Source organism: Rhamphochromis longiceps, linkage group LG18, assembly GCF_057381845.1.
Source record: "Rhamphochromis longiceps isolate RC_006_pf linkage group LG18, R_longiceps_female_GT1.1, whole genome shotgun sequence".
Lineage (NCBI taxonomy): Eukaryota > Metazoa > Chordata > Actinopteri > Cichliformes > Cichlidae > Rhamphochromis > Rhamphochromis longiceps.
In genome coordinates this window covers 37,579,494-37,603,474 of record NC_140574.1, presented here as the reverse complement: position 1 = coordinate 37,603,474, position 23,981 = coordinate 37,579,494, and the positions used below count along the sequence as shown (strand labels likewise).

Genomic DNA, 23,981 nt, shown 5'->3' with positions numbered 1-23,981 from the left:
GTGTCTCAGCTGAAGAACTGTGGGGCGATTCTTAGAAATCCCCTGTTGTCCACTAAACATTAAAATAGCTCCATAAAATATATTAATTAATTAATAGTATTAAATATATCAATTATATGTTTGCATATAATTGAATGACAGCTAAGCCAGAGTTTAATCAAAGATTTGTATCAGTGATGCTAAAAGAAAAACCCAGACTGTGTGTGACAATGCAGCTTGGACACAAAGCAGCCAAGAAACGACAACATCTCTGCTGTGCAAGTGTTTCTGATGGTTACCACGAGTGCCCCCACCAACCCCACTGACCCCTGCATCAACATTTAACCTAGCATGCTTTGAGTTTGCTGCTGCAAAGCTGATTGAAACCAAACCTGTTGCCTTCAGCTTTTTAATACATGTTGGTGGTTAAAGGCAGGCGGGCAGCGTGAACAGTTTGTGGATGCCATAACTCCATAGGAGCTTCAAACTGATACCATAGGTCTATCTATAAAAGTCTGAATCTTAGCAGACCTAAAGGTTAAAGGTCAGAGGTTCTGAAATCCTTGTGAATCGATAGCTCGAGAACAAGGCCATCTAGGAGCTTCAAATGACAAGAACCTGGCCTCAGAATGGGCCATTAGCCCCTCCCACCACCACCACAGAAATATACTGATTCCTTCTTTTCTTTTTTACCACCAGCAGCCTTAAATACATGCTGATCTTTTGTCAAATGCAGTTACCAACGTAAGTTTACAAATTCATATCTGTTGCATGGCCTAACTAACACCAAATGTTAGTTTTGTTTTTTAAATGGTTAGTGTTCAGAATAAATTGTGTGCACCCCCCCCACTCTCATTGGTCCTCTAGTCACATGACTAAGTAAGTTGTACCTTGAAGTACCAGAGTAAATACTTCATGAACCTTTCTTTCCTCATGTTTCAGAAGGGTTTAACATGCCATGACGTTGCCCTAATTTGTAGTATAAACTGATATGTTTCCACCCTGTTACTGTCCAAAGGTGGACACACAGTAGCAGCCACATTTGTCACTGATGTGATGATGTCATTGATCCAAAGCATGCATCTCTCAGTGCATTTGTATAATATCCATATTTCATTACGTAAGAAGTCACTTAGATGAGTGATTACACATTTACTATTAAAGCTGCAGACAGATGAATCCTTTCTGGAACCTTCCAGTCTCTCAGCTTTTTGTCACAACACGTTATTTGCAGGTTGACTTTCCAGCTGTTTACTTACATTCAGACAACTATTTGTATTGCAAATATTCTACAATTGCATGTTTACGTATGCAAATGTAGCATTAGCCTATTAACTTTGTGCTAATTTGCTTAAATATTTAGAAACATCTGGATTTTTTTAAATGTTATTCTATAAATTAATGAAAAAATGGTTATTAAATGTTATACGAAGAGGAATAAAGCTGCAGTTTGGTTCATGTAAGAATCACTGAGGGGACGATTCCACAGGAAAGTTGTGGGCAGAGGTTTTCATCGTGGACATGAATGTCATAGAAACTTTTAATGATTGCTTTGAACTGATGTACAGCGTACAATTTAAAAAGCATGTGTTAGGTGCACAAGTTTGAATTTATTTTGGATTTTCTACACAGGCTCATATGGATACAGCCACACTAATATATGGTTAAATGTCCCTTAGCATGTTGCACCTCAGCCAAATGCTTTGGTAGCCATCAGCGAGCTCCTGGTATATTTCTGGTTGGATGTTTGAGCACTGTTCTTGTTACCGTGTTAGATCACATGACTGTGCCAAAGGCGTAATTGTTGATTTGATGAAAAATTCGATTCCATGCACTTTGTGAAGTGTAACGGTACAGCCTCAGGGTCGATGCTAACAGCATGCTTGACAGTTGTGTTCTTATGTGTGGAGAAGTCATCTTTTGTCATCATGGCCAACTAGCTCAACATTTGATTAGAAACTGTCTCCAGAAGGCGTTCGGCGTGTTCATGTGGGCACAAATTTCAGTCAAGCTTGAAAGTGTTGGAGCAGGGACAGCCTCCAAGAGACCTTCCCAAAGTATTTACATCTACAGTTTTCCTTCATTGAGTGCTTGAACCTTCTGATTGTTCAGCGAGTTCAGTTGTAGCCAATCATGATCACTGCTGTCAAATCAAAAGAGACCTCAGCACCACTCATTCAAAGATTTAGGGCAGTGTATAATGTATAGCATATACACTGGACCCTGTGTGGATTAGAGAACAAAATCAATCCAAATTTGTCAGTCGGGTTCTTGTTTTTACAATCATTATAATAACATAGCGTCATATTGATGCCTGTGATGATTTCTATCAACAACAGGTTGAAACAAACTAAACAAAAACCAGCTGTGCAAACAATAATAACGTTGTTGTAACCAGGCTGAGGGTTTTATGGAGCACGTGGGTGTATGTGAAATGTTTAATTTAAAGAGTGTGGACTGTGTGTTTAATGAGAAGGCTGATTGTTGTGTTTTTGTGCCATTTGTCTTTTTGTCTATATTTTGTCCACATACATTTGAGAAAAATATGCTGAACTGCACACAAAAACTTTCATACAGCTTTGCATAAAACACGGACGGTGAGAGTGTCAGAAAGTAGTGGTGAAAGTTAATATTTAAACTTTTCTGCACAAACTGAAGTGTGCGTGGCCCCCTCTCACGTACAGGCGCAGACACGCACAAGAAGCGTTGCTGTGGGTATTCTTCAAAGGGCCCTGCGCTGGTTCCCTTCGTTTACTGCGTAGCTCTCGTCTACATCCACGCAAATTGCGTTCAGGTTCACTGGCGAGCCTTTTCAGCTGGTTAGCCAAACATCCATAGAAAAGAGATGAGCAGGAAAGCGAGACGAAGAAAACGCGAACAGTTTATAACAAGTTAGAAAAACAGAGACCCAAGGTCAGCGTAGAAACATCGAGAGCGGGTACGTACGTGAGCTCTGTCTGTAAACGAGCTAACCGTGTTTGTGTATGAGCACAAATTCGGCGTTAGCCAACATTGGCTATTTAGCTGGCTGCTTATCATGCTAGCCAGCGTTAGCTTCTGACAGGCAGTGCTTAGCTGCGCTAGCCGAATCCTTTAAGTATTCACTGTCGTGTGATTACAGTGGGAGTCATTTTATATGGCTTTGTTCCGTTTACTGTAGCACTGTCTGCAGCTAGCCACTTTAAATTTGTTTCAATGAAGCTGACATTGTCAAGCTGCAGTCTATGGGCCAACCACACACAAACTAATGTGGCCTAAATCTAACTTCCTGCGCTACCTAGCTTGATTGAGAGTTGACGAACAGTAACACCATAATAATTCCCAGCTCTGGCTAGCAGCTAACGTCGTGTAATAAATGCAGGTGTTTAGTTATCAGACTACACAGTGGCTTCTCCCCGTCCTGAGACGTGCTACAGTCCGATCAGCTAACCGTTAGCAGAGCTTCTCAGGTCAGCCTAAAGCTTTCTGTCTGTAGCTGTAAAACGTTGACAGCCCGCGGAACCAGTGAACAAAGCTATGGTTTGCACTCCTTTAGCTTAGCTTTGAAGTATGTACTATTACAGAGACTCAGAAATGAGTAAGAACTGTGGAGTGTGGGTGGCGAGACGAGGCCACGGCGATGCATTTAGATATGCTGTGTTTCTCCTACAGACCTCATGAAGAAGTCATTTCTGTCTGCTAGCAGTTGGTTAAAATGAACGGAGTAATGTTTACAGCTGCACGACAGGCGCTCAGTAGGTTTTAATACGAGCTAATTGATACACACATATCTGACCATCAGATGCATTTCAGATATGGTCTGCTATAAGAGCAGGGATGGTAATATACTGTCATACACTGATTGGCTCAGCAGTGTAAGGCCATGATGGCTGAGATGAGGCCAGTAGTATTGTTTTTAAATCACCTCTTGGGAAGTGCACGCAGGAGGTACTTAGTAAGCAGTGCCTCCAAACTGTGGTCAGCTGGCAGAGGAGGATGTTCTTTGTGTTTGCTCAGGCTTCACACAGGCCAGATGTATGTTTTTACTCACTAAAAACCCCAATACAAATGTTGGAACCAGCCTTTAAGTTTTCATTGCTCTTTATTACAAATTGAGAATGTAAATATTCTGAAACCACCATCCAAATACAAACGTGCAGAATCACATCAAGGTCTCTTATTCTGGCGCTGTGAGTCCGATGTAGGGCTGTGTATGTTACTCTGGTCTCATTAACCTGTAACCTTCAGGTCGCTGGTGATACCTAACAATGTTGGAGTTCATCTTTTTGTTCAGAATCAAGTGATCAGGCTTGTTATTCTGTTTTTCATAATCCGCCCACACCTGACGTCACCCACTCAAAGATTAGGTACAAGCTGTTTCTGAGCTTTGGCAGTGTGCATTTCTGTTCATCTTATAGATTGTATTAAAGATTTGTCCTGCATACACCACACAGATGTTCACTCTCCAGAAAAGTCACAAAAACAGCTAAAAATCTGTGTCAGGTTTGTTGTAAGTGTGGTTTCAGTGCAGATAAAAGTTCAGCACTTAAGATCAGGACGCATGTGTAGATTTCAGGGCTTCATAGATATTTGTTGCATGCTTTGACTGCTTTATTCATTTTCTCAAGCTTATCCAGTTCAGAGTTGTTTGTGGAGTGGAGCCTGTCCCAGAGAGGGGCACACCTGGACAGGGTGCCCCTCTCTGGCAGGGCTGACACAGACGGCCATTTGCACTCCTCATCTTTGGGCAATGTAAAAGTTAACGTAACCCTGCTGACCGCATGTCTTTGGACTGCTCGAAGTCACATTCAAACTCCATCCAGAAAGGAGCTGGTCTGTGTTGTGTAATATGCATTATGGATGCATGTTTTCCAGCATGGATGTTGGTATTCCTTCTGGAAGCCTTAATGAAGCTGTAATTTTGTGTAGTTGAGGTTATTTATTTATTTGTCGTTTTTCCCTGTGAGCTGCTCAACCTGACCAAGAGCTCTGTGTGAGGCTACAGAAGCTCTGCTGTTGCAGGGGATCGTAACAGAGCGACGTTTATAACAGAGTCTAATGTGACGAGCCTTTTTGTTAAGTAGCCCGAGTCCCTCATTTGGAGAACTAAACGTGGTTAAAATAAATCAGTTCATTTTGTCAGAGCCGGTGGCAGCTGCAGGACGTGCTTCGGTAAATGTTATTCTTGTAGATCGGCACTCAGCTGTCACTTTATCAGTGTGGGTGCATGTCGTGTGTTGGGATGGATGCACGTGGAAGTCTGCACGAACAAGCGTTTGTCCCGTCGACGGGCTTCTGCTTCGTCTGTTTCTCGCTCGTCTTGATTGCAGTGCCCACACTTGTTGCTGAAATGAATCATGGGTCTGTGTGTAGTTAAGAGAAACATTTCAAAGCGACAGCAACGGTGCGAGTCGCGTCACGTTAATCCTTGCTGCGCTCAAACTTACTGTGTCGACTGAGGCAGCAGACTCGTGTACAGTCACCAATCGGAGCGCGCCATTCTGGGAAACGCTCTTCTCTTTGCTTCCTCCCGTCCTGCACTGATACTGTGTGATGTCGGGAGCACCGAGCTTCCCTCACCTGAACAAAGTTGGCCTCGTACACATCAGTTACTACAAGGTCTCGGTTTAGGATGGCTGAAACTACGGCCTGTTGCTACTGGTTCAGTTTTATTTCAGAAACATGAAGCACGCAAAGCTCATTAGCAGTTTGTCTGGTTATGCTGAGATTAGCTGGTTTTTGTCTTTGTGGTCCAAAGGGAAGTTGCAGAGTGCGCCGTGGTGCACAAACATCAACGCTCATAACATGATGATGTTTGTCCCGTGTCTGCTTTGCTTTCATGACTTTCAGCGTTATCAGCTGTAACAGCATAGAGCTGATGTCTGCTGAGCTTCAGTGTTTTATGTAAACTGTGGTTTCCCTCTAGGTCAACGTTATTGTGTTTCACTAAACTGAATGAAGATACATTTAGATTTCTGACATCATAATAATGCTTATTAAAACTCGGCAGCCTTTACTGAAATGATTTCTCTTCCAGTCACGGATCACCCGTTGCTCTGCTTCAGCGGGATACGGCTCAGTGTTTCCTGTTAGCGGCGTCAGAGGAACTCGCTGCTGTCTCCCAGATTTCCTTCCCCTCGTTGGTCCTTCACATCATCACCGTGAAGTGAACCTCACATCAACACTGCACAAGTCTGACTGACAGTTGAGCTTTTATACCAGTGTGAGCGGGAAACGTTATTCTGACGTGCTAAACTTCACCTTTGTTGGTGTTTAGCTTGGCTTCTGACTCGTGAACCCACGTGAACCTCGGCCCATTAAATATCTACAAGTTTGACTTGAAGTCATTCTTACTTCATGCTTGGACCTCAGTAAGCAGGAAGAGAAAAAGGAGCCTGGAATAGAATAACAGGGATGTGAAGGAACGGATGGAGTGAGAGGAAAACTGCAGGAAATGAAGGAATTGGAGTATCCAGGATGGGTGTTCCTATCAGAGGAGCCAAACACCAACCGGGCCTCCTGAAGGCAGATGTGCTCTGGTTTTCTGTTGCCATCCTGTGATGTCTGTGACGCGTTTGAAACTCCAGACTCTTACTCCATGAAACGTTGTTAGATTTAAAAAGGGGCAGTCGGCTGCTCCTCTGCCTTGTAATGGCTGCAGCACAACTATCAGCTGTGGGTTTCTTTCCCGTCTCAAGCCTGAAGCTCTCACAGAGTTTCATGCTGCTTGTTATCTGAGTGGTCCTTTAATGTAATTTGAGTTCAGCGCTCTCAGATTAACCACTCTTCTAATGAGGAAACTCTGGTCCACGTGCTCTATAGTTCACACAGTGAAAATGGCGGCACTGAAATATTTGATATTCATTTTTTTCTGTTTTTTTTCTCCTTAGGTGGTTCAACACGCGGCATTGCTCTCACCCAGGGGTCAAAGCTTCACCTGTTGTGTCACAGGAACAAGCAGCCGGGTTGTCTCTGTGGGACACGTGCACTAAAGCCAGCTAGCTTACGCCTGTGCCACTAAAGTATTACCTGAGTGTCAGATGTGGAAAAACCTCCCGACTCTTCCTGTCTGCTGTCATGTCTGAACCTGAAGCTGGTATAGCTTCCACGTCCACAATAGCATGTTAGCATATGGTTAAATACGGGCCTTTAACCTCATCCTTCCCATTAGCATCTCTGGCCCCTACAAGGGGGTTTACAGTCATTCGTGGTGGTCCCCCTCACCCCTTCATCTTTTCATTTCTCATTCATTCACTCATCCACATCAGCTCCACCGTACCGTCTCTGCTGACTAAAATCAGCTACAACCAAGCTGCCTCCGCTCTGATAGGCTAACTGCTAGGCTTTTGTTTTGGTGGTTATTTTGGTTGTATGGAATCGGCTTAATCGTGGAGAGGCCAGGCTACCACAAACTGATGGACTTTGACAAGCGAGGAGTCGGGGGAGGAGGGGGCGGGGGAGGAGGCGGAGGTGGAGGCAAGGGGGAGACAGAGGATGTGAAGAGGATGTCTGGGGTGACAGGGAGCCGACCGGGGCACGGACGGGGAGCTGGCTCCAACTCTGGGGTTCTGATGGTCGGCCCAAACTTCCGGGTTGGAAAGAAGATTGGCTGTGGGAACTTTGGAGAGCTTCGGCTTGGAAAGAACCTCTACACCAATGAATATGTGGCCATCAAACTGGTAAACATACGTTTCTGCTTGTTAACATTTTAGAACTGTAGCAACACATGTGGTTGGTTTAACAAGGATACATCATAGGATACATACGCACGGTTAAGCTGACGTCTGCCTTGAGCTCAGGGACCGCTGCACAGACGCCATCAGCTTACTGGTCACCTCCTGTTGTTGTTGATCAATTTGACCAGGTGGGGAACTCTGTGGTTCCAAGCATGTGGAACGCCTCTCGTCCTGATGTCAATCAGTCGATTAAAACATCTGCGCTCAGATTCAAGGTGTCCTGATGAGCTCATTGCTGTGAGGTTAATTCTAGTTTGTCTAAATTAACGTTATTCTCTTTTGTAGGAACCAATTAAGTCACGAGCGCCACAACTCCATCTAGAATATCGCTTCTACAAACAACTGGGAAGTTCAGGTGAGGTCTCTGTGCTTACCCCCCTCCCCATTGGACCCAGTGTCAGCTGAGACGGGCACCAGCCCACGTGCTGGATGAATGCTACGAATGAGCTGCATTACTGACTCTGGAGTTGTTTTAAATAGCTTTTTAGTGTTTAGTCCTGAGCTGTCATGCGTTCTTAGGGCTGGGCAATATGAGGAACATCTCATATCAACGTACGCGATATACAAATGTCATTTTCAGCCGCAGAATTCAGGAGACAAAATAAAACCGTTGACATTAAAAATGTGCTCCTTTGTGCTTATAACATATAAAAATTATAAGATTAAAAAATGTGACGACCTCAAATTACAGAAACCAAAGTGCAGACTGACGTAGAGCAGTCACAGGTTCAATTCAATTCAATTTTATTTATATAGCGCCAAATCACAACAAAAGTCGCCTCAAGGCGCTTCATAGATACAGAGAAAAACCCAACAATCATATGACCCCCTATGAGCAGCACTTTGGCGACAGTGGGAAGGAAAAACTCCCTTTTAACAGGAAGAAACCTCCAGCAGAACCAGGCTCAGGGAGGGGCGGGGCCATCTGCTGTGATTGGTTGGGGTGAGAGAAGGAAGACAGGATAAAGACATGCTGTGGAAGAGAGACAGAGGTTAATAACAGATATGATTCAATGCAGAGAGGTCTGTTAACACATGCTGAGTGAAGAAGAAACACCCAGTGCATCATGGGAATCCCCGGCAGCCTACGTCTATTGCAGCATAACTAAGGGAGGATTCAGGGTCACCTGGTCCAGCCCTAACTATATGCTTTAGCAAAAAGGAAAGTTTGAAGCCTAATCTTGAAAGTAGAGATAGTGTCTGTCTCCTGAATCCAAACTGGAAGCTGGTTCCACAGAAGAGGGGCCTGAAAACTGAAGGCTCTGCCTCCCATTCTACTTTTAAATACTCTAGGAACAACAAGTAGGCCTGCAGAGCGAGAGCGAAGTGCTCTAATAGGGTGATATGGTACTACAAGGTCATTAAGATAAGATGGGGCCTGATTGTTTAAGACCTTGTATGTGAGGAGCAGGATTTTGAATTCTGGATTTAACAGGAAGTCAAAACAGGAGAAATCTGCTCTCTTTCTAGTACCTGTCAGGACTCTTGCTGCAGCATTTTGGATTAGCTGAAGGCTTTTCAGTGAGTTTTTAGGACTTCCTGATAATAATGAATTACAGTCGTCCAGCCTGGAAGTAATAAATGCATGAACTAGTTTTTCAGCGTCACTCTGAGACAGGATATTTCTAACTTTAGAGATGTTGCACAAATGGAAGAAAGCAGTCTTACATATTTGTTTAATATGTGCGTTGAAGGACATGTCCTGGTCAAACATGACTCCAAGGTTCCTCACAGCGTTACTGGAGGCCAAGGTAATGCCATCCAGAGTAAGAATCTGGTTAGATACCATATTTCTAAGCTTTTCAGGGCCGAGTACAATAACCTCAGTTTGATCTGAATTAAGAAGCAGAAAGTTAGCGGCCATCCAGGTCTTTATGTCTTTAAGACATTCCTGCAGTTTAACTCATTGGTGTGTGTTATCTGGCTTCATGGACAGATAGAGCTGGGTGTCATCTGCATAGCAGTGTAAATGTATGCTATGTCTTCTAATGATGCTGCCTAAGGGAAGCATGTATAATGTAAACAGAATTGGTCCTAGCACTGAACCCTGTGGAACTCCATAATTAACCTCAGTGTGTGAAGAGGACTCTCCATTTACATGCACAAACTGGAGTCTATTAGATAGATATGATACAAACCACTGCAGTGCAGTACCTGTAATACCTACAGCATGTTCTAATCGCTCTAATAGGATATTATGGTCGACAGTATCGAACGCTGCACTGAGGTCTAGCAGGACAAGCACAGAGATGAGTCCACTGTCAGAGGCCATAAGAAGATCATTTGTAACCTTCACTAAAGCTGTTTCTGTGCTGAGCTCTGAAACCTGACTGAAACTCTTCAAATAAACCTCTGCAGATGATCTGTTAGCTGTTTGACAACTACTCTTTCAAGGATGTTTGATATAAAGGAAGGTTGGAGATTGGCCTATAATTAGCTAAGACTGCTGGGTCTAGAGATGCTTTTTGAGTAAAGGTTTAACTACAGCTAGCTTGAAGGCCTGTGGTACATAGCCGATCATTAGAGATAGGTTGATCATATTTAAGATCGAAGAATTAATTAATGGCAGGACTTCTTTGAGCAGTTTTGTAGGAATGGGGTCTAAAAGACACGTTGATGGTTTGGAGGAAGTAATTATTGAAGTTAACTCAGAAAGATCAATTAGAGAAAAAGAGTCTAACTTAACATCAATGGTACTAAGAGTAGCTGTAGATAATATTACATCTGTGGGATGATTACTGGTCATTTTTTCTCTAATGATAAAAATTTTATTAGTGAAGAAGTTCATGAAGTCATTACTAGTTAACGTTAAAGGGATGGTTGGCTCAACAGAGCTCTGACTTTTTGTCAGCCTGGCTACAGTGCTGAAGAGAAACCTGGGGTTGTTCTTATTTTCTTCAATCAGTGATGAATAGTAAGATGTTCTGGCTTTGCGGAGGGCTTTCTTATAAAGCAGCAAACTATTTCTCCAGGCTAAATGAGGATCCCCAAAGAACATACCTGTTCTTTGGGGCGTGGGGAGACGTTGACATGCTGAGTTTAAAACACTTTGTTTTGCAGTGGATGACCTTTCAGCTGGTGGAATAAATTTGTGGTACTGCTGCCTTTTGCAGCAATAGTTTTACGGTTTGTAAAAATGCTGCAGCTTCACTGGTGTGGAACTGGTTTAGCTTTCGTCCGTCAGATACACAACAAAGCACTATTTTTGGTAGAGCATGCTAGCGGGCCGTCGTTATTACCGTGTTGTTTGGAAAATACGGCGCACTTAAAATCAATCCTTTGATTTTTCTGAAAGTCGACAGAGCCCCTTATAATCCCGTGTGCCTTATGTATGACCTCTGGTTGTGTTTACTGACCTCGAAACGATTTTATGTGCACGGCGCTCGAAAATCTGTCAGATGTTTCAGTACAACTTTGCTAAGCTACGAAGCCGCACCGCTTGATGGATTGTTGGAGCTTTACGGCTATCGTAGGCGGAGCCTCGCAGAGTGATACGTACTGTGCTTCAACATAATGTTACCGTACTGTGTGTTTAACCTCTTTAAGTTTTGTGGATATTATACATGGTTATTCTGAGGATATGTCGGCCAGTTTCCACTGGAAATGCCAGCGAGGAATTTGCACTGTTAAAGTTTATATAACTTTAATGCACATAAAAAAAACAGCTGCTTGTTTAAGTGGAAATGCATTGATGGTTTTTTTGCACTAATAAAGTTGTGGAGTTGTAAAGTATTTTGTCTCGTGTCAATTATATCGTCAGTTATATCGTTATCACAAATTTTCAAATGTATATGGTGATGAATATTTTTGGTCATATCGCCCTGCTCTAGTTTGCACTATAACTTGAATAGTACAGTTTTCTGGTGCGTGTCAGACCTCCCATGACCAAACCGTGTCCGTGCTGCAGCGGCCGCCCCTCATTTAGGAATAAGGTCCTCGGTTTGTCTTCACCGGCCATGCTGGGATTCCCCACGCCTGCATCCAAACCGTGAGAAAGTATCGTAAACAGTGGATTTTGCGAAACCACCAAACAAACGATGGCGTCTAATATGAGACAATAGATGTTTCTTCATATCGCACAGCCCTACATGTTATTATCTGTTAAAATGAGGAGTGATCACAGTCCATCAACTATGCTTTGTTCTTCCATTGGACACCCAGAGGGTGTACCCCAGGTGTTTTACTTTGGACCATGTGGTAAATACAATGCTATGGTTCTGGAGCTACTGGGACCCAGCTTAGAAGATCTGTTTGACCTCTGTGACAGGACTTTCTCTCTAAAGACTGTACTTATGATAGCCATACAGCTGGTAAGTCAGTGTTCACATTTGAATGTTCAGACGTTAACCACCGGTAGTTTACCGAGCCGCTGAATCGGTTCTGCTCTCGTCTTGTCCCCTAGATAACTCGCATGGAGTTTGTCCACACCAGAAGCCTGATCTATAGAGATGTGAAACCCGAGAACTTCCTGGTTGGCCGACCGGGTTCCAAGAGGCAGCACACGATCCACATCATCGACTTTGGCCTGGCGAAAGAATACATTGACCCAGAGACCAAGAAGCACATCCCTTACAGAGAACACAAGAGTCTAACTGGCACTGCTAGATACATGAGCATAAATACACATCTAGGGAAAGGTGAGCGTCTTCATCCGGTCATATATTCACACATGGCAGGTGCCCACATATGACAGCAGCTCTTGCATTGTGTGCCCACTGTGCCAGCTGATAATTCACATTAACTTATTTTAACATATGTGATATTTACAGTATTTGCCTCGGTCTTAGTTACACAGGATGCATTCAGACACAGTACTAAGTGCTGGTGAAGGACTGAAATTGCAGCTGGTGCCTCAACACGTGAAACTCTGAAGAGAGGAGCTGAGCGTCACGTGTTCAGCCTGACTTTGTAACGAAGTGATGATGTGGTCAAAGACTGTTATGACACATTTACCATCCTGGGGCTGTCTGTAGCAGACTGTGTCATGTTGTTACGGTCCAGCCACGCCGTCTAAGCCTGGTCTCTCGTGTTGTTTCAGAGCAAAGCCGGCGGGATGACCTGGAAGCTCTGGGCCACATGTTCATGTACTTCCTGCGAGGCAGCTTGCCCTGGCAGGGACTCAAGGTGAGGAGACGGGCAGCTTTCCATCGGTCCAGCCCCTTCTTGTTTTCTTCGCCTGCCTCTCTTGTTGGGACTTGTCTTCAGTCACTCTGCATACAGATGGCTCACTGTGTGTCTCTTCATTAGGCTGACACTCTGAAAGAACGTTATCAGAAGATAGGAGACACAAAACGAGACACCCCAATAGAGGTCCTCTGTGAGAACTTCCCAGGTTTGTATTGACTTGTTAGAAAAGCCTATTTCATGTGTGCGCCTGTGTGGGTTGGGTGGTCTCATACCTGTCTGTGTATGTAACAGAAGAGATGGCCACCTACTTGCGGTATGTGCGTCGGCTTGACTTCTTTGAGAAGCCGGACTACGACTATCTGAGGAAACTCTTCACAGACCTCTTTGACAGAAATGGATACGTCTTTGATTACCAGTACGACTGGACTGGGAAGCCACTGGTTAGTGTGTGTGCGTGTGCATGTGCGTGCGTATGTGTGTGTGTGTCTTGAACGCACGTTGTGGCTTGTTGCAGGCTCAGAGCTAAGGTTGGCCCAGTACATGAGCCAACCTTAGCTCATGTACTGATTGATGGGCTGTGTTTACAGGAACTGAAACTGCATCCGTTTAGATCCTGTCGTCCGCACAGACGCAGTTCCTCATGTATTCTTCGTTATGCAGCATTTTATATGAACGGCTGGAGCGAGGGTGCCAGAAATCACAAACCAAAGGGTGCCCTTACAGTCTGTCACCAAGGGTCAGGCCACAGGTTCTGATGGCCCTGAACATGGGTGGTTATTAGAAACAGAACGCACTGCACCATAACAGAAGAGAGGGAGCCATCTTTAACAGGGGACGGACTCCCTCTGCAGGCAGACTACACACCAACGGAGCAGTGGGACCAGCAGCAGTATTTAAGCTGTTTGCAAGTTGGTAGACAGCAGAGCTAACAGTGTGTGGGCTCTGTGGGCAGCAGGAGTGGTTCACATCTTAGTGAAAAGGGTTTAAACTAAGGGGTGACTGTGATTACAGGGCTGTATACGTGCAGGCGGGGCCTCAGATATCACTGGTGATCCAGTTTGAATGCTTGACTAGAGGTGTCTCCAGCCAGGGCACGTGGGAGTGTGATATCCCATAATATGTGTTGGAACAACTGAAAGCCAACAGCAATTTTCAGTGAGGAACAGCTGCAAAAAATAGGAGCACTGAGCTGCACCCCCGAGTACGTTAAAACGACAAAGTTTATAAAAAGAGTTGAACTGCTTGGAGAGGTAAAAACAGTCTCCCTCCACGGTTCATTGCGTCTCTGAGAACAAGCTGAACACAGTGTCCAGCTCAGCTGTCTGCAACAGCACTGCTTATTTCTACTGAATTATACAAAGCTGACTTATTATAACGTTTTCTTTTAAAACAGTCGGACTGACTGCGCGGTGTGCCCCGCTGCGACTGCGCGGTGTGCCCCGCTGCGACTGCGCTGTGTTCCCCGCTGCGACTGCGCCGTGTTCCCCGCTGCGACTGCGCCGTGTTCCCCGCTGCGACTGCGCCGTGTTCCCCGCTGCGACTGCGCCGTGTGCCCCGCTGCAACTGCGCGGTGTGTCCCGCTGCGACTGCGACTGCGCGGTGTGTCCCGCTGCAACTGCGCTGTGTTCCCCGCTGCGACTGCGCCGTGTTCCCCGCTGCGACTGCGCCGTGTTCCCCGCTGCGACTGCGTCGTGTGTCCCGCTGCGACTGCGTCGTGTGTCCCGCTGCGACTGCGTCGTGTGTCCCGCTGCGACTGCGCCGTGTTCCCCGCTGCGACTGCGACTGCGACTGCGCGGTGTGTCCCGCTGCGACTGCGCCGTGTTCCCCGCTGCGACTGCGCCGTGTGTCCCGCTGCGACTGCGTCGTGTGTCCCGCTGCGACTGCGTCGTGTGTCCCGCTGCGACTGCGTCGTGTGTCCCGCTGCGACTGCGCCGTGTTCCCCGCTGCGACTGCGTCGTGTGTCCCGCTGCGACTGCGTCGTGTGTCCCGCTGCGACTGCGCCGTGTTCCCCGCTGCGACTGCGACTGCGCGGTGTGTCCCGCTGCGACTGCGCCGTGTTCCCCGCTGCGATTGCGCCGTGTTCCCCGCTGCGACTGCGTCGTGTGTCCCGCTGCGACTGCGCGGTGTGTCCCGCTGCGACTGCGCCGTGTTCCCCGCTGCGACTGCGCCGTGTTCCCCGCTGCGACTGCGTCGTGTGTCCCGCTGCGACTGCGTCGTGTTCCCCGCTGCGACTGCGCCGTGTTGCCCGCTGCGACTGCGCCGTGTTGCCCGCTGCGACTGCGCCGTGTTCCCCGCTGCGACTGCGACTACGCGGTGTGCCCCGCTGCGACTGCGACTACGCGGTGTGTCCCGCTGCGACTGCGCCGTGTTCCCCGCTGCGACTGCGCCGTGTTCCCCGCTGCGACTGTGTTAGTGGGTGAATGGAGTGTTCCACACTGATGTTTCCTCAGTAATATTAATGTGACATGTCGATTGACTCCAGCTTAAGCCCAAATAAGGAAACGTCTGATAGCACAGCTGTGTATTAGCTGTGTACATTTTCTGTGTTAACCCTTTGTTTTGTGCTTAGCCCACTCCGATTGGTCCGGTGGCCAGCGAGACTCCACTTCAGACGAGCAACCGAGATAAAGCACCACAAACCAAAAACCAGGTAGGCACTGATTATAGACAAACGTGGAGCATGTCCTCGTTAGTGTTGGCACTCAGGGGTTCCCTCTGTAACAACAAACCACAGCAGGAATACCCAGTTAAGGCTGAACACAATAAACAGAATAAGTTATTCATTCTTATTCTTCTATTTTTGTACTACTAAAGTACCATGATTACAAATATTTTAGCGATATAATATGGATCAGTCATATGGGTGGGATGTTGAAGCCTGTTTTACTGTGCATGGCTTAAAGAACTAAGGTGAGGCATGTCTTTCCCCATAAGTGTTCATAATGAAGCCACCACAAGAATTGCACTTTGATTATAGAACTTTTGGGTTGGGTCATGGTTATGGTTTGGTCATGGTTATGGTTTGGTCATGGTTATGGTTTGGTCATGGTTATGGTTGGGTCATGGTTGTGGGTATGGTCGAGTCATGGTTATGGTCGAGTCATGGTTATGGTCGAGTCATGGTTATGGTCGAGTCATGGTTATGGTCGAGTCATGGTTATGGTCGAGTCATGGTTATGGTTATGGTTGGGTCATGGTTATGGTTGGGTCATGGTTGTGGTTATGGTTGAGTTATGGTTATGGTTGAGTTATGGTTATGGTTATGGTTGAGTTATGGTTATGGTTGGGTCATGGTTATGGTTATGGTTGAGTCATGGTTGAGTTATGGTTGTGGTTGGGTTATGGTTATGGTTATGGTTGGGTCATGGTTATGGTTATGGTTGAGTCATGGTTGAGTTATGGTTGTGGTTGGGTCATGGTTATGGTTATGGTTGGGTGGGCAGAATAATAAAACATCCAGAACCACACCAAATGTATTTATGCTTATGGCTATGGGTAGTTTTGTTTATAACCATGTTGAAGATCGGAGTTGAGAGTAGTGATGTCATGTATGATGTCATGTATGGTCTTGTGGAGAGTGCTGCATTATGAATTCTTTTCAGGGTATATTCAGTCTGTGTATAGTGACACTTTAGTCTGTTTTAACCTGCAGGCTGCTGTTCCACCTCGATGGCTTAGTTGGTGGTAGCAACATGTTTCAGGCTCACTGGGACATGTTTACTGTGGGATTGCGTCGCCTCTTCACCTTTTTAGAAGGCATTTGTTTTCTTCTCTCTCACCGGTGTTTTGCTCGTCCACTGCCGAGTGTTTTATTTTTGAAGAAGTGAAGATCAGTGTTGTGTTTTCCAGCCTTGTCTCTTACTCACAGATTTCTATTCTTAAAGAGCCTGTGTGCAGTTTTACACTGACAGACACCTTCAGCACATACCTGTTATTTGTCATTATAAGCCCACTGTTACTGCTTTCTTGTTATTTACAGCAGGTAAAATAAATCTTGAACATATTAGTTTTCTAAATAAATATATTTGTAAATGGCATGAACTTGTCACTAGATGTTGATAAACAACACAGGAAATGACAGAGAGAAAAACTAGTGAACACATGAAGACTGTGTGGACGTCCTAACACCTGCTGAAGTCTCTAAGTAATTAAAAAGTGATCCTGCCACTAAGGCTACGTTCACACTGCAGGCGAAAGTGCATCAAATCCGACTTTTTTTGACCCTGTGCGACTAGGGATGGGTCCCGGTATCTGGTGCCATTATGGAAAAAACACAAACTTTGTCCAAAACCTCTCATGTTTAGCTGTTTCCCACTTATTCTTTGGTCATTTTAGCCTTTTTGTCCAGGGTGAAGGGAGCATCTGCCATCAAACAAGAAGACAGCCGCATGTAGCTATGATGATGTTTGCTAGTTCACCTTACATGCATTAATGTAATAACGTGGTTAGCCTACTCCACGTAAATTACACACGAACAACATTAAGCTACTCACGCAGAGAAGAACGGCTGCTGCTGCATCATCATCCTCATCATTTCTGCTACACTGGCAGGGCGGGGCCAGGACTCCGGGTCGATAACAGGCACTACACCCGCAGTAGATGTGCACGGTGTGAGGTCTCGCAGCAAGTTATCAAATACGGCGCATTTCTCGGCTTTTAACAAAACGCTATGCGTCGCCAGCTGTTTCATCAGATTTGAGGTGTTACCTCCTTTGCACAGTATCACAGTATCAGCTTAAAGCACTTGTTGCTGCTGAGTTTGCATCTTTTGCTGTGAAGTACAGCCAGACTTTGACCGCTTCGTCTTGGGCATTTTTAATCTGTAGCTCTGCTCTAAAAGAACGTACGTACCTGGGCCCGCCTACTATCCTCGGAACGTAAAATGATTGGCTAGAATCCAAAGTGTATCACAGCTCAGGAAAATAAAGCACCGAAATGTGCGCTGCTTTTCGGTCTGGTTACTACCGTTTATGTCAGAACATACCGGTACCCATCCCTATTGTTTAAGCACTGCTTCCAGCCAAGAGTGATACCATATATGCCCCATAGCTGCAGAAAAGGCTAACATTGTTGTCTTTTTACAAAAAAGAGCTGAACATGAGAGGTTTTTGGACAAAGTGTGTGTTCTCCATTCTTTAAGCACCGGTTCAAGCACCGTTTAAGCACCGGCACCATTTCAAAAGTACCGGTTTGGTACTGGTATCGGATAAAACTTAAACAATACCCATCCCTATGTGCGACCAATATCCGATCATGGTGTGACAGTGTGAATGGCGCGAATCCAAGATCTTCAAATCTAATCTGGGTCACTCTCGTATGTGGCACTGAATCCGATACATATCTGTTTCAGGAAGCGACTGCTGTTTGATGGTCACGTCGCACTAAATCCGTCTTTTACGTCACTGACACAAGACAGACGCTGATTATCAGCGCCGGAGAAGACATCGTGAACGCTTCCTGACCATCCTGTGAAACTGTTGGGAAGACAATGTTGGAGAAACGTGAACATTTTATTTGTACTGTATAATCTGCAGCTATCCTTTGAAGCACCGCTCCTCTAAAACAGCAATCAGGATCATTATTAGGCCAAATGTAAATAATAAAATAACTTTATAACTTAAAGCAAAATTGGGAAACGTAAAGTCCGAAACAGTCAAACATACTGTTGCTCTGGGTCTAAACAGAGCGCGTTGTGTGACGTCTTCTTTTGTGCATGCGGCCGCTTTGAGCGTTCACACTAGAGCGCGTTTGCTGTCGCATTTTATTTGTAGAGTGAACGAGCAGACAAAAAAATCAGATTTGATCCAAAAATTGGAATTGAGCATTAAGACCTGCAGAGTGAACGTAGGCTAAGTGCACATTGATACCAGCTGGCTCAGGCCCAACCAGAGGCCTATAAAAAGTTTCACCCTGAAACCTCTCATGATGTCATGATGTGACCTCTGTTGGCACTGGTTCCAGAAGCTTTACTGGACTACTGAAGGTTCCAGTGAGCTCTGTTAATAATAATCCAGAAGTGGGAAAGACATCATTTCACTGTAAACCAGGTGCTTCCTGCAAGGTTTCAGACGCAGACGAGTGAAACGACTTATCAGCAGGTACAGTTGCTTCAAAGTAAACGATAAGTAATGCACTCGTATGCACGCTCACCACGCAAGACTTCATAGCTGAAGCACAAACATAATGAGGTACATTTAAAGTTTGCTGAACAACATTTAGACAAGCCTGGGAAAAACTGGGAGAGTAGAGTCTGGTCACATGAGACCAAAACTGACCTCTGGATGCCAGAATACACCCCATGTTTGGAGGTGAACGGCACTGCACCCCCAAAACACCAAATGATGGGGAGCTGTTTTTCAGCATACAGCACTGTGATTCAAATAATTAAAGGATGAGTGGAAAAATGTCCTGAGAGTCTTGATAAAAACCTGCTGCCACCTACCAGGATGATGAAGATGAAACGAGGGGACAGTGATGCCAAACACAGCCAACAAACTCGGTTAGTTTCAGAGAGACAAACCAAAGCTGCTAGAATGACCCGGAACCTTCTGGACTGTGTGGCAGCACGGCGCCTGTGTGCACGTCTTCATGTGTTCAATGCTTGATCCCGGTGTCATTTCTCATTATTACACGTACTTGGAAATGTGCAAAGAATCAAAGCGTAGCTGTTTTACACTGAAAATAAAAATGAGCACATATATTGAAATGTGTGCTTTGAATGATTAGTTTTGTACAGCCACGCCAGTGTGAGACCTTTGATGCTGTTTCCATAGTAACCCTATAAGAAGACCGCCTTTGTTCTGGTGGCGGTGTTTTTGCTCGCACATGCAGACCCAGCAGAGGAAGCATGCATGTTTTTCATGTAGTTTAATATGATGACCCAGCCTTGAACTGTGGTTTAGCAGTTAGTCCTCATGGTAGGTGAAGCTGAAGGACCCTTTTTGTGGGGGTCTCCTCTCGTGTGCACTTTCCTGTGCACTCTAATGCTACTGCACACTTGAGTGCTCACCTCCACCAAATACTGACCGTTTCTTTTCTGTTTCCTTTTCCACTCTTTCTCCATTCTCGTCTCTCCTCACCCGATCCTCTGCTCCATCTGCCTTTCTGCTCCCACCACCTCCTCTTTCCATCTCCCAAACACTGTTCCACCTCACCTCTGCGGCCCTCCTTTCCCATCACCAATTCACCTTTCCTCTTCTCTACCTCCACCCTTCCTGTTTCTCCTGTGATCGGCTCCTCTAGTCTCCAGAGGGGAAAGGCAGCGAGTCCCAGCCCACTCCAGTGACCAATCGAGAGCTTCTGGGCTCCCATCTCACTGCTGATAGGCTGGGCGGGTCTGTCCAGGTACTGAGAGGAAGGGTTGGCTCTGTCTGTCTGTCTGCCTGTCTGTCTGCATGACTTCCTCTGTCTCTGCAGAAGGGCTGATCTCAAGTCTGTTACAAAGCTGAAATATCCCCACACGCGGGACCAGTTCTTACCACATCATGTTTGATAGTGTCCTACATTAATTTGGCAGTATTTATGTCTTCACCCTTCTGTTACTGTCAGCTTTAGAGGGGGGGCTCCTCTGTAGATGGAGAAGAGGTTACAAAGGTCACGTGATGATGTTTGAACACATCAGTGACAAAGAACCATCAGTTCATAATTAGCAGATTAGTTATTGCTGAAAAACCAAAAGTGGAACTTGTGGCTCTGCTGATGAAACGTTTAGTCAAGTATCCAGATTACTTAAACGTGTTGATCATCGTTTGTGTGCACAAGTTACACCTTTTCCAATTGCCCGATCAAAGATCAGCTGGTGAGGTGGATGTGTCGGTGTTGCTGTTTGCCTCGAATACATGTGACATGGTGGTAACAGCGTCACGACGGCAAACACTTTATCTGGCAGCTGTGTCGTGCTGCGTGTCGTGCCCAGCAAACGTGCGGCGACATCAAATCAAATGTTTGGTCTGTGATTTCTGCAGGTGTGGAAGCAACACGCAGAGCTTCACAGCAGCATGTGTAGCACTGTGAGATAAATATAATGAACAAGGCAAAGATGATTTGTATACACGAGTCTGCTGTCATGTTGCTAAACACGTGTCCCCTCTGGTGACCTGTGAGCGTTTGGAATGGCGGTGGCGTGTTTTTAACACAAAGCGTTGGCAGCTGCTTTGGTCAGACGCACGCTCGGCCTCGTTCTCGTCACTTCTCTCTGACGTGTGAGAGGTTTGAGGAAGATTTCAAAGAAACGAAAAAGCAAACATTTTCATCAGCAGTAGAAACCGCGTGAAACAAACGGAGCCATCGAGCAGACGTGCCGTGTGTGCTGCATGGCAGTAAAACATGTGGACGTGTGTGCAGAGCTGTTGTGTCCACATCAAGCTCAAATTCATCCTCTCGTCTGTGTATGAAGAGTTTTAGTGTTTAATGAAAAACCCCAAATTGACCCCAAACGCCACCTGGGTGGGAACGAGCAGTTGGATCTGACTGAATGTGGACATAATGTCGACTTTTTTGATTTCTTTTCTTTGTTCCACCAAATTTCAGAAGTGTGTGACCTCTGTGCTCATCACGCTTCTCCAATTCTGTCCTTCAGGTGATGAGTTCAACCAACGGTGAGCTGAATACGGATGACCCCACTGCAGGACACTCCAATGCACCAATCACAGCCAACCCAGAGGTTGAAGTCGCTGACGATACCAAGTAAGAATTCAAGAATTACAATCTTTTTTTATTTTTCACTTCAGTGTAGGTTCAGTTTTTTCTTTCAGCTCAGATTTAAACTGAGGAAACGAGACGTTCCTGTGGGCGGTGCTGTAACACACTCACACCCAGCATCACTGCTTCACACACACAGTAGACTTTTACTCTGAAACTTCCTGCTTCAGGAAGTGCTGACTCTGCATTCACTGTATGTTGACAAACCTGTCACAGTGCTGTGTGATTGTATCATCAGCTAGCTGTGCGCCTCTCAGCCACTGCACAGGCTGAGCCCATCTTTGGGGATAACACAGTAATAACTGTTTTGGGAACATTACATATTAATAATGTAATCAGCAGTGATGGAGCAGACGATGGGACACACAGGAGGCTATAGAGATCGACAGACCACGTGACTTTCGTGCATTGCATTGTGGGTACGAGTGGCAGCAAAGTCAAAACACTGCATCAAGCGCTAGTATTTCCAGCACCGCTAATCATTAATTCTGTGGTTTTAATCCCTACTTGCATTTTATTTGCCCCCAAAAACAGCTCTGTACAAAACGACAGAAACACGGCAGCTCTGTACGAAGACAGAAAAGTAGGAGGAAAAACTGAAAGGAGTGGAAGGGTCAGACCCACACGAGCACAGAGTGGAGTAAGCACGTTAGCGTGCTGCACAACTTTCATCACGCACACATTATTATGTGGTCCTAAGTGTGAGCGCACACACTCAACATGTTTAGTAACTTCAGATCCTGCAACAAGCCCAGGGCCAGTTTACTTTGGTGATTTGGACGATTCCATCTCACAGCTGCTGTTACAGACCAACACCATGTATTTGTCCTTTCAGGTTGTAGTGTTACACAACATTTTCAGATCTAGTAGAAATAAAACGAGTGTTTCGTAATTCATTCAATTTGTTGTCTTTATTTATAACTGGCATTATTGTTTCGTTCTGTTACAGAATCTTACAGGAAAGAGGCAACGTTGTAAAAATCCATCAGCTTTATTAGCTGCTTCGGTGAAAAACAAATCAACAATGCAAAACAACATACTGAAACCGTTATTCATCACTTGATTGCTTCAATACAACACTTGGGCACATGTATGCAGACGTTTCGTGGCTGTTTTGATCTCGCGCTCTCTCTTCACCGATCAAATCTGGCTGTGTTAGCAGCTTTAAACTCGGTCTGACCCAGGCTGATGGAGGGGCCCAGTCTGGATCACATCCCAGCATTTTGTAGGCTGGTTTTCCTACAAAACACAACAAACGTTAGTCCACAAAACCACAGTGAACAAAGCAGCAAAGCAACGAATTCAATTCAAATCAATATAAGATTTATTTGTAACCTACATCAACAAAAAATGTTGAAATGCTTGGAGCAGACTAACCTGTGAGCTGGAGGGTTCTGGGACGTTATATTTGGTCTTCGAATGGCTGCAATCCAGGCCATCCGTCGCCTCTTTGGTACTTCGGAAACATGACTTGAACAATTTCTCTTCCACGATGGAATCCGATAAAAACGATCTCTTTACCCGTCGGCTTCCCCTGGCTGTCATGTGACTATTGCAGTTAATAATACAACCGCTTCTTGCCATTCTTTGTTTCTTTTTATCACTGTGTGACTGTTTTCATATGAAAGCCTGCGTGCACTAGTACCACTTGCCACTCGTACCTACAATCCTTTGCGGTTTTAGCCCAGAAATGACGTCACATTTTTAATCTCTGTCATGGGCCTCTTTCACTGCAGGAGCTACTGGGTGTTTTTTGGGTGCTGCACACCTTTTTATTTGTGCCCGTTGCAGTATTGCCCCCTGTAGGAAGTCTTAAAACGCTGCCACAGCAGGGCAGCATTTTAAATCCCCAGCAGAACAAAGGAAGGGGATCGGTGACAGTGTGCATGCACCACATGCGTGCACCACATGCTCGGCTATGCAGCATGTGGTGCGGTGTGGCAGCATCACCGTGGCTGCTGCTGTGCACAGATACACAGAACATGTAAATGACAGACTGTTAACAGCAGCTTGTGTGTTGCAGGTGCTGCTGTTTCTTCAAGAGGAGGAAGAGGAAAGCTCTCCAGAGACACAAATGAAGACAAACAAGGGAACCTGTGGCTCTCCTCTTCACATCTGTTCTTTTTGTTTCTTTCTCTCACCCCTGTCCTCTTCCTCACCTCTGCTAACGGGTGTTAGCTGGTATACTGGTTTCTACTGGTCTGGACCGAGCAGTGAAGAGAGCGTTTGCTGCCTCTACCAGCAACGATCCCCTTGTGTATTTATGGCCAAAGACTGAAGTGAAACCAGAGCAGCACAGACTGCTGCAGGGAAACATGTGGCCGTAAGACTACAGCTGATGGACTGAAAAACAAGTTGGCGACTGGATTCAGCTGCTTTCCTGGCCGACTGGCTTCTCACTTTCCCCCTTTCCCGTTACTGAGCGGTTCAGAGGAGAGACGAGTGTGTTTGTGAGGATAT

The 23,981-nt window shown here is 45.5% G+C and overlaps 1 protein-coding gene across 3 annotated transcripts; it reads left to right on the top strand.

Moving 5' to 3' along the window:
* Window positions 1–2,760: 2,760 nt before the first annotated feature.
* LOC146648875 (casein kinase I-like) lies at window positions 2,761–23,848 on the top strand. Of its 3 annotated transcripts, XM_085388267.1 has the most exons (12): window positions 2,761–2,917; window positions 6,849–7,637; window positions 7,980–8,049; window positions 11,856–12,004; window positions 12,097–12,331; window positions 12,733–12,818; window positions 12,942–13,026; window positions 13,113–13,261; window positions 15,391–15,471; window positions 20,064–20,165; window positions 21,400–21,506; window positions 23,545–23,848. In XM_085388267.1, the coding sequence occupies exons 2-12, from the start codon at window positions 7,374–7,376 to the stop codon at window positions 23,597–23,599; spliced, it is 1,383 nt and encodes a 460-aa protein (XP_085244393.1). In that variant the 5' UTR covers window positions 2,761–2,917; window positions 6,849–7,373; the 3' UTR covers window positions 23,600–23,848. The 3 variants fall into 3 exon arrangements, with proteins under 3 accessions (XP_085244393.1, XP_085244392.1, XP_085244391.1); XM_085388266.1 differs by lacking the exon at window positions 20,064–20,165 and having other exon boundaries at window positions 13,116–13,261; XM_085388265.1 differs by lacking the exon at window positions 20,064–20,165.
* The last annotated feature ends 133 nt before the right edge of the window (window positions 23,849–23,981 follow it).

What these genes read in the sequence shown, in the direction of transcription:
- LOC146648875 (XM_085388267.1), top strand. Translation starts at nt 7,374, where the DNA reads ATGGACTTTGACAAGCGAGGAGTCGGGGGAGGAGGGGGCGGGGGAGGA. An exon ending in CCTCTGTGAGAACTTCCCAG is followed by an intron (nt 13,027 to 13,112) that starts GTTTGTATTGAC and finishes TGTATGTAACAG; the next exon opens with AAGAGATGGCCACCTACTTG. An exon ending in CACCACAAACCAAAAACCAG is followed by an intron (nt 15,472 to 20,063) that starts GTAGGCACTGAT and finishes CGGCTCCTCTAG; the next exon opens with TCTCCAGAGGGGAAAGGCAG.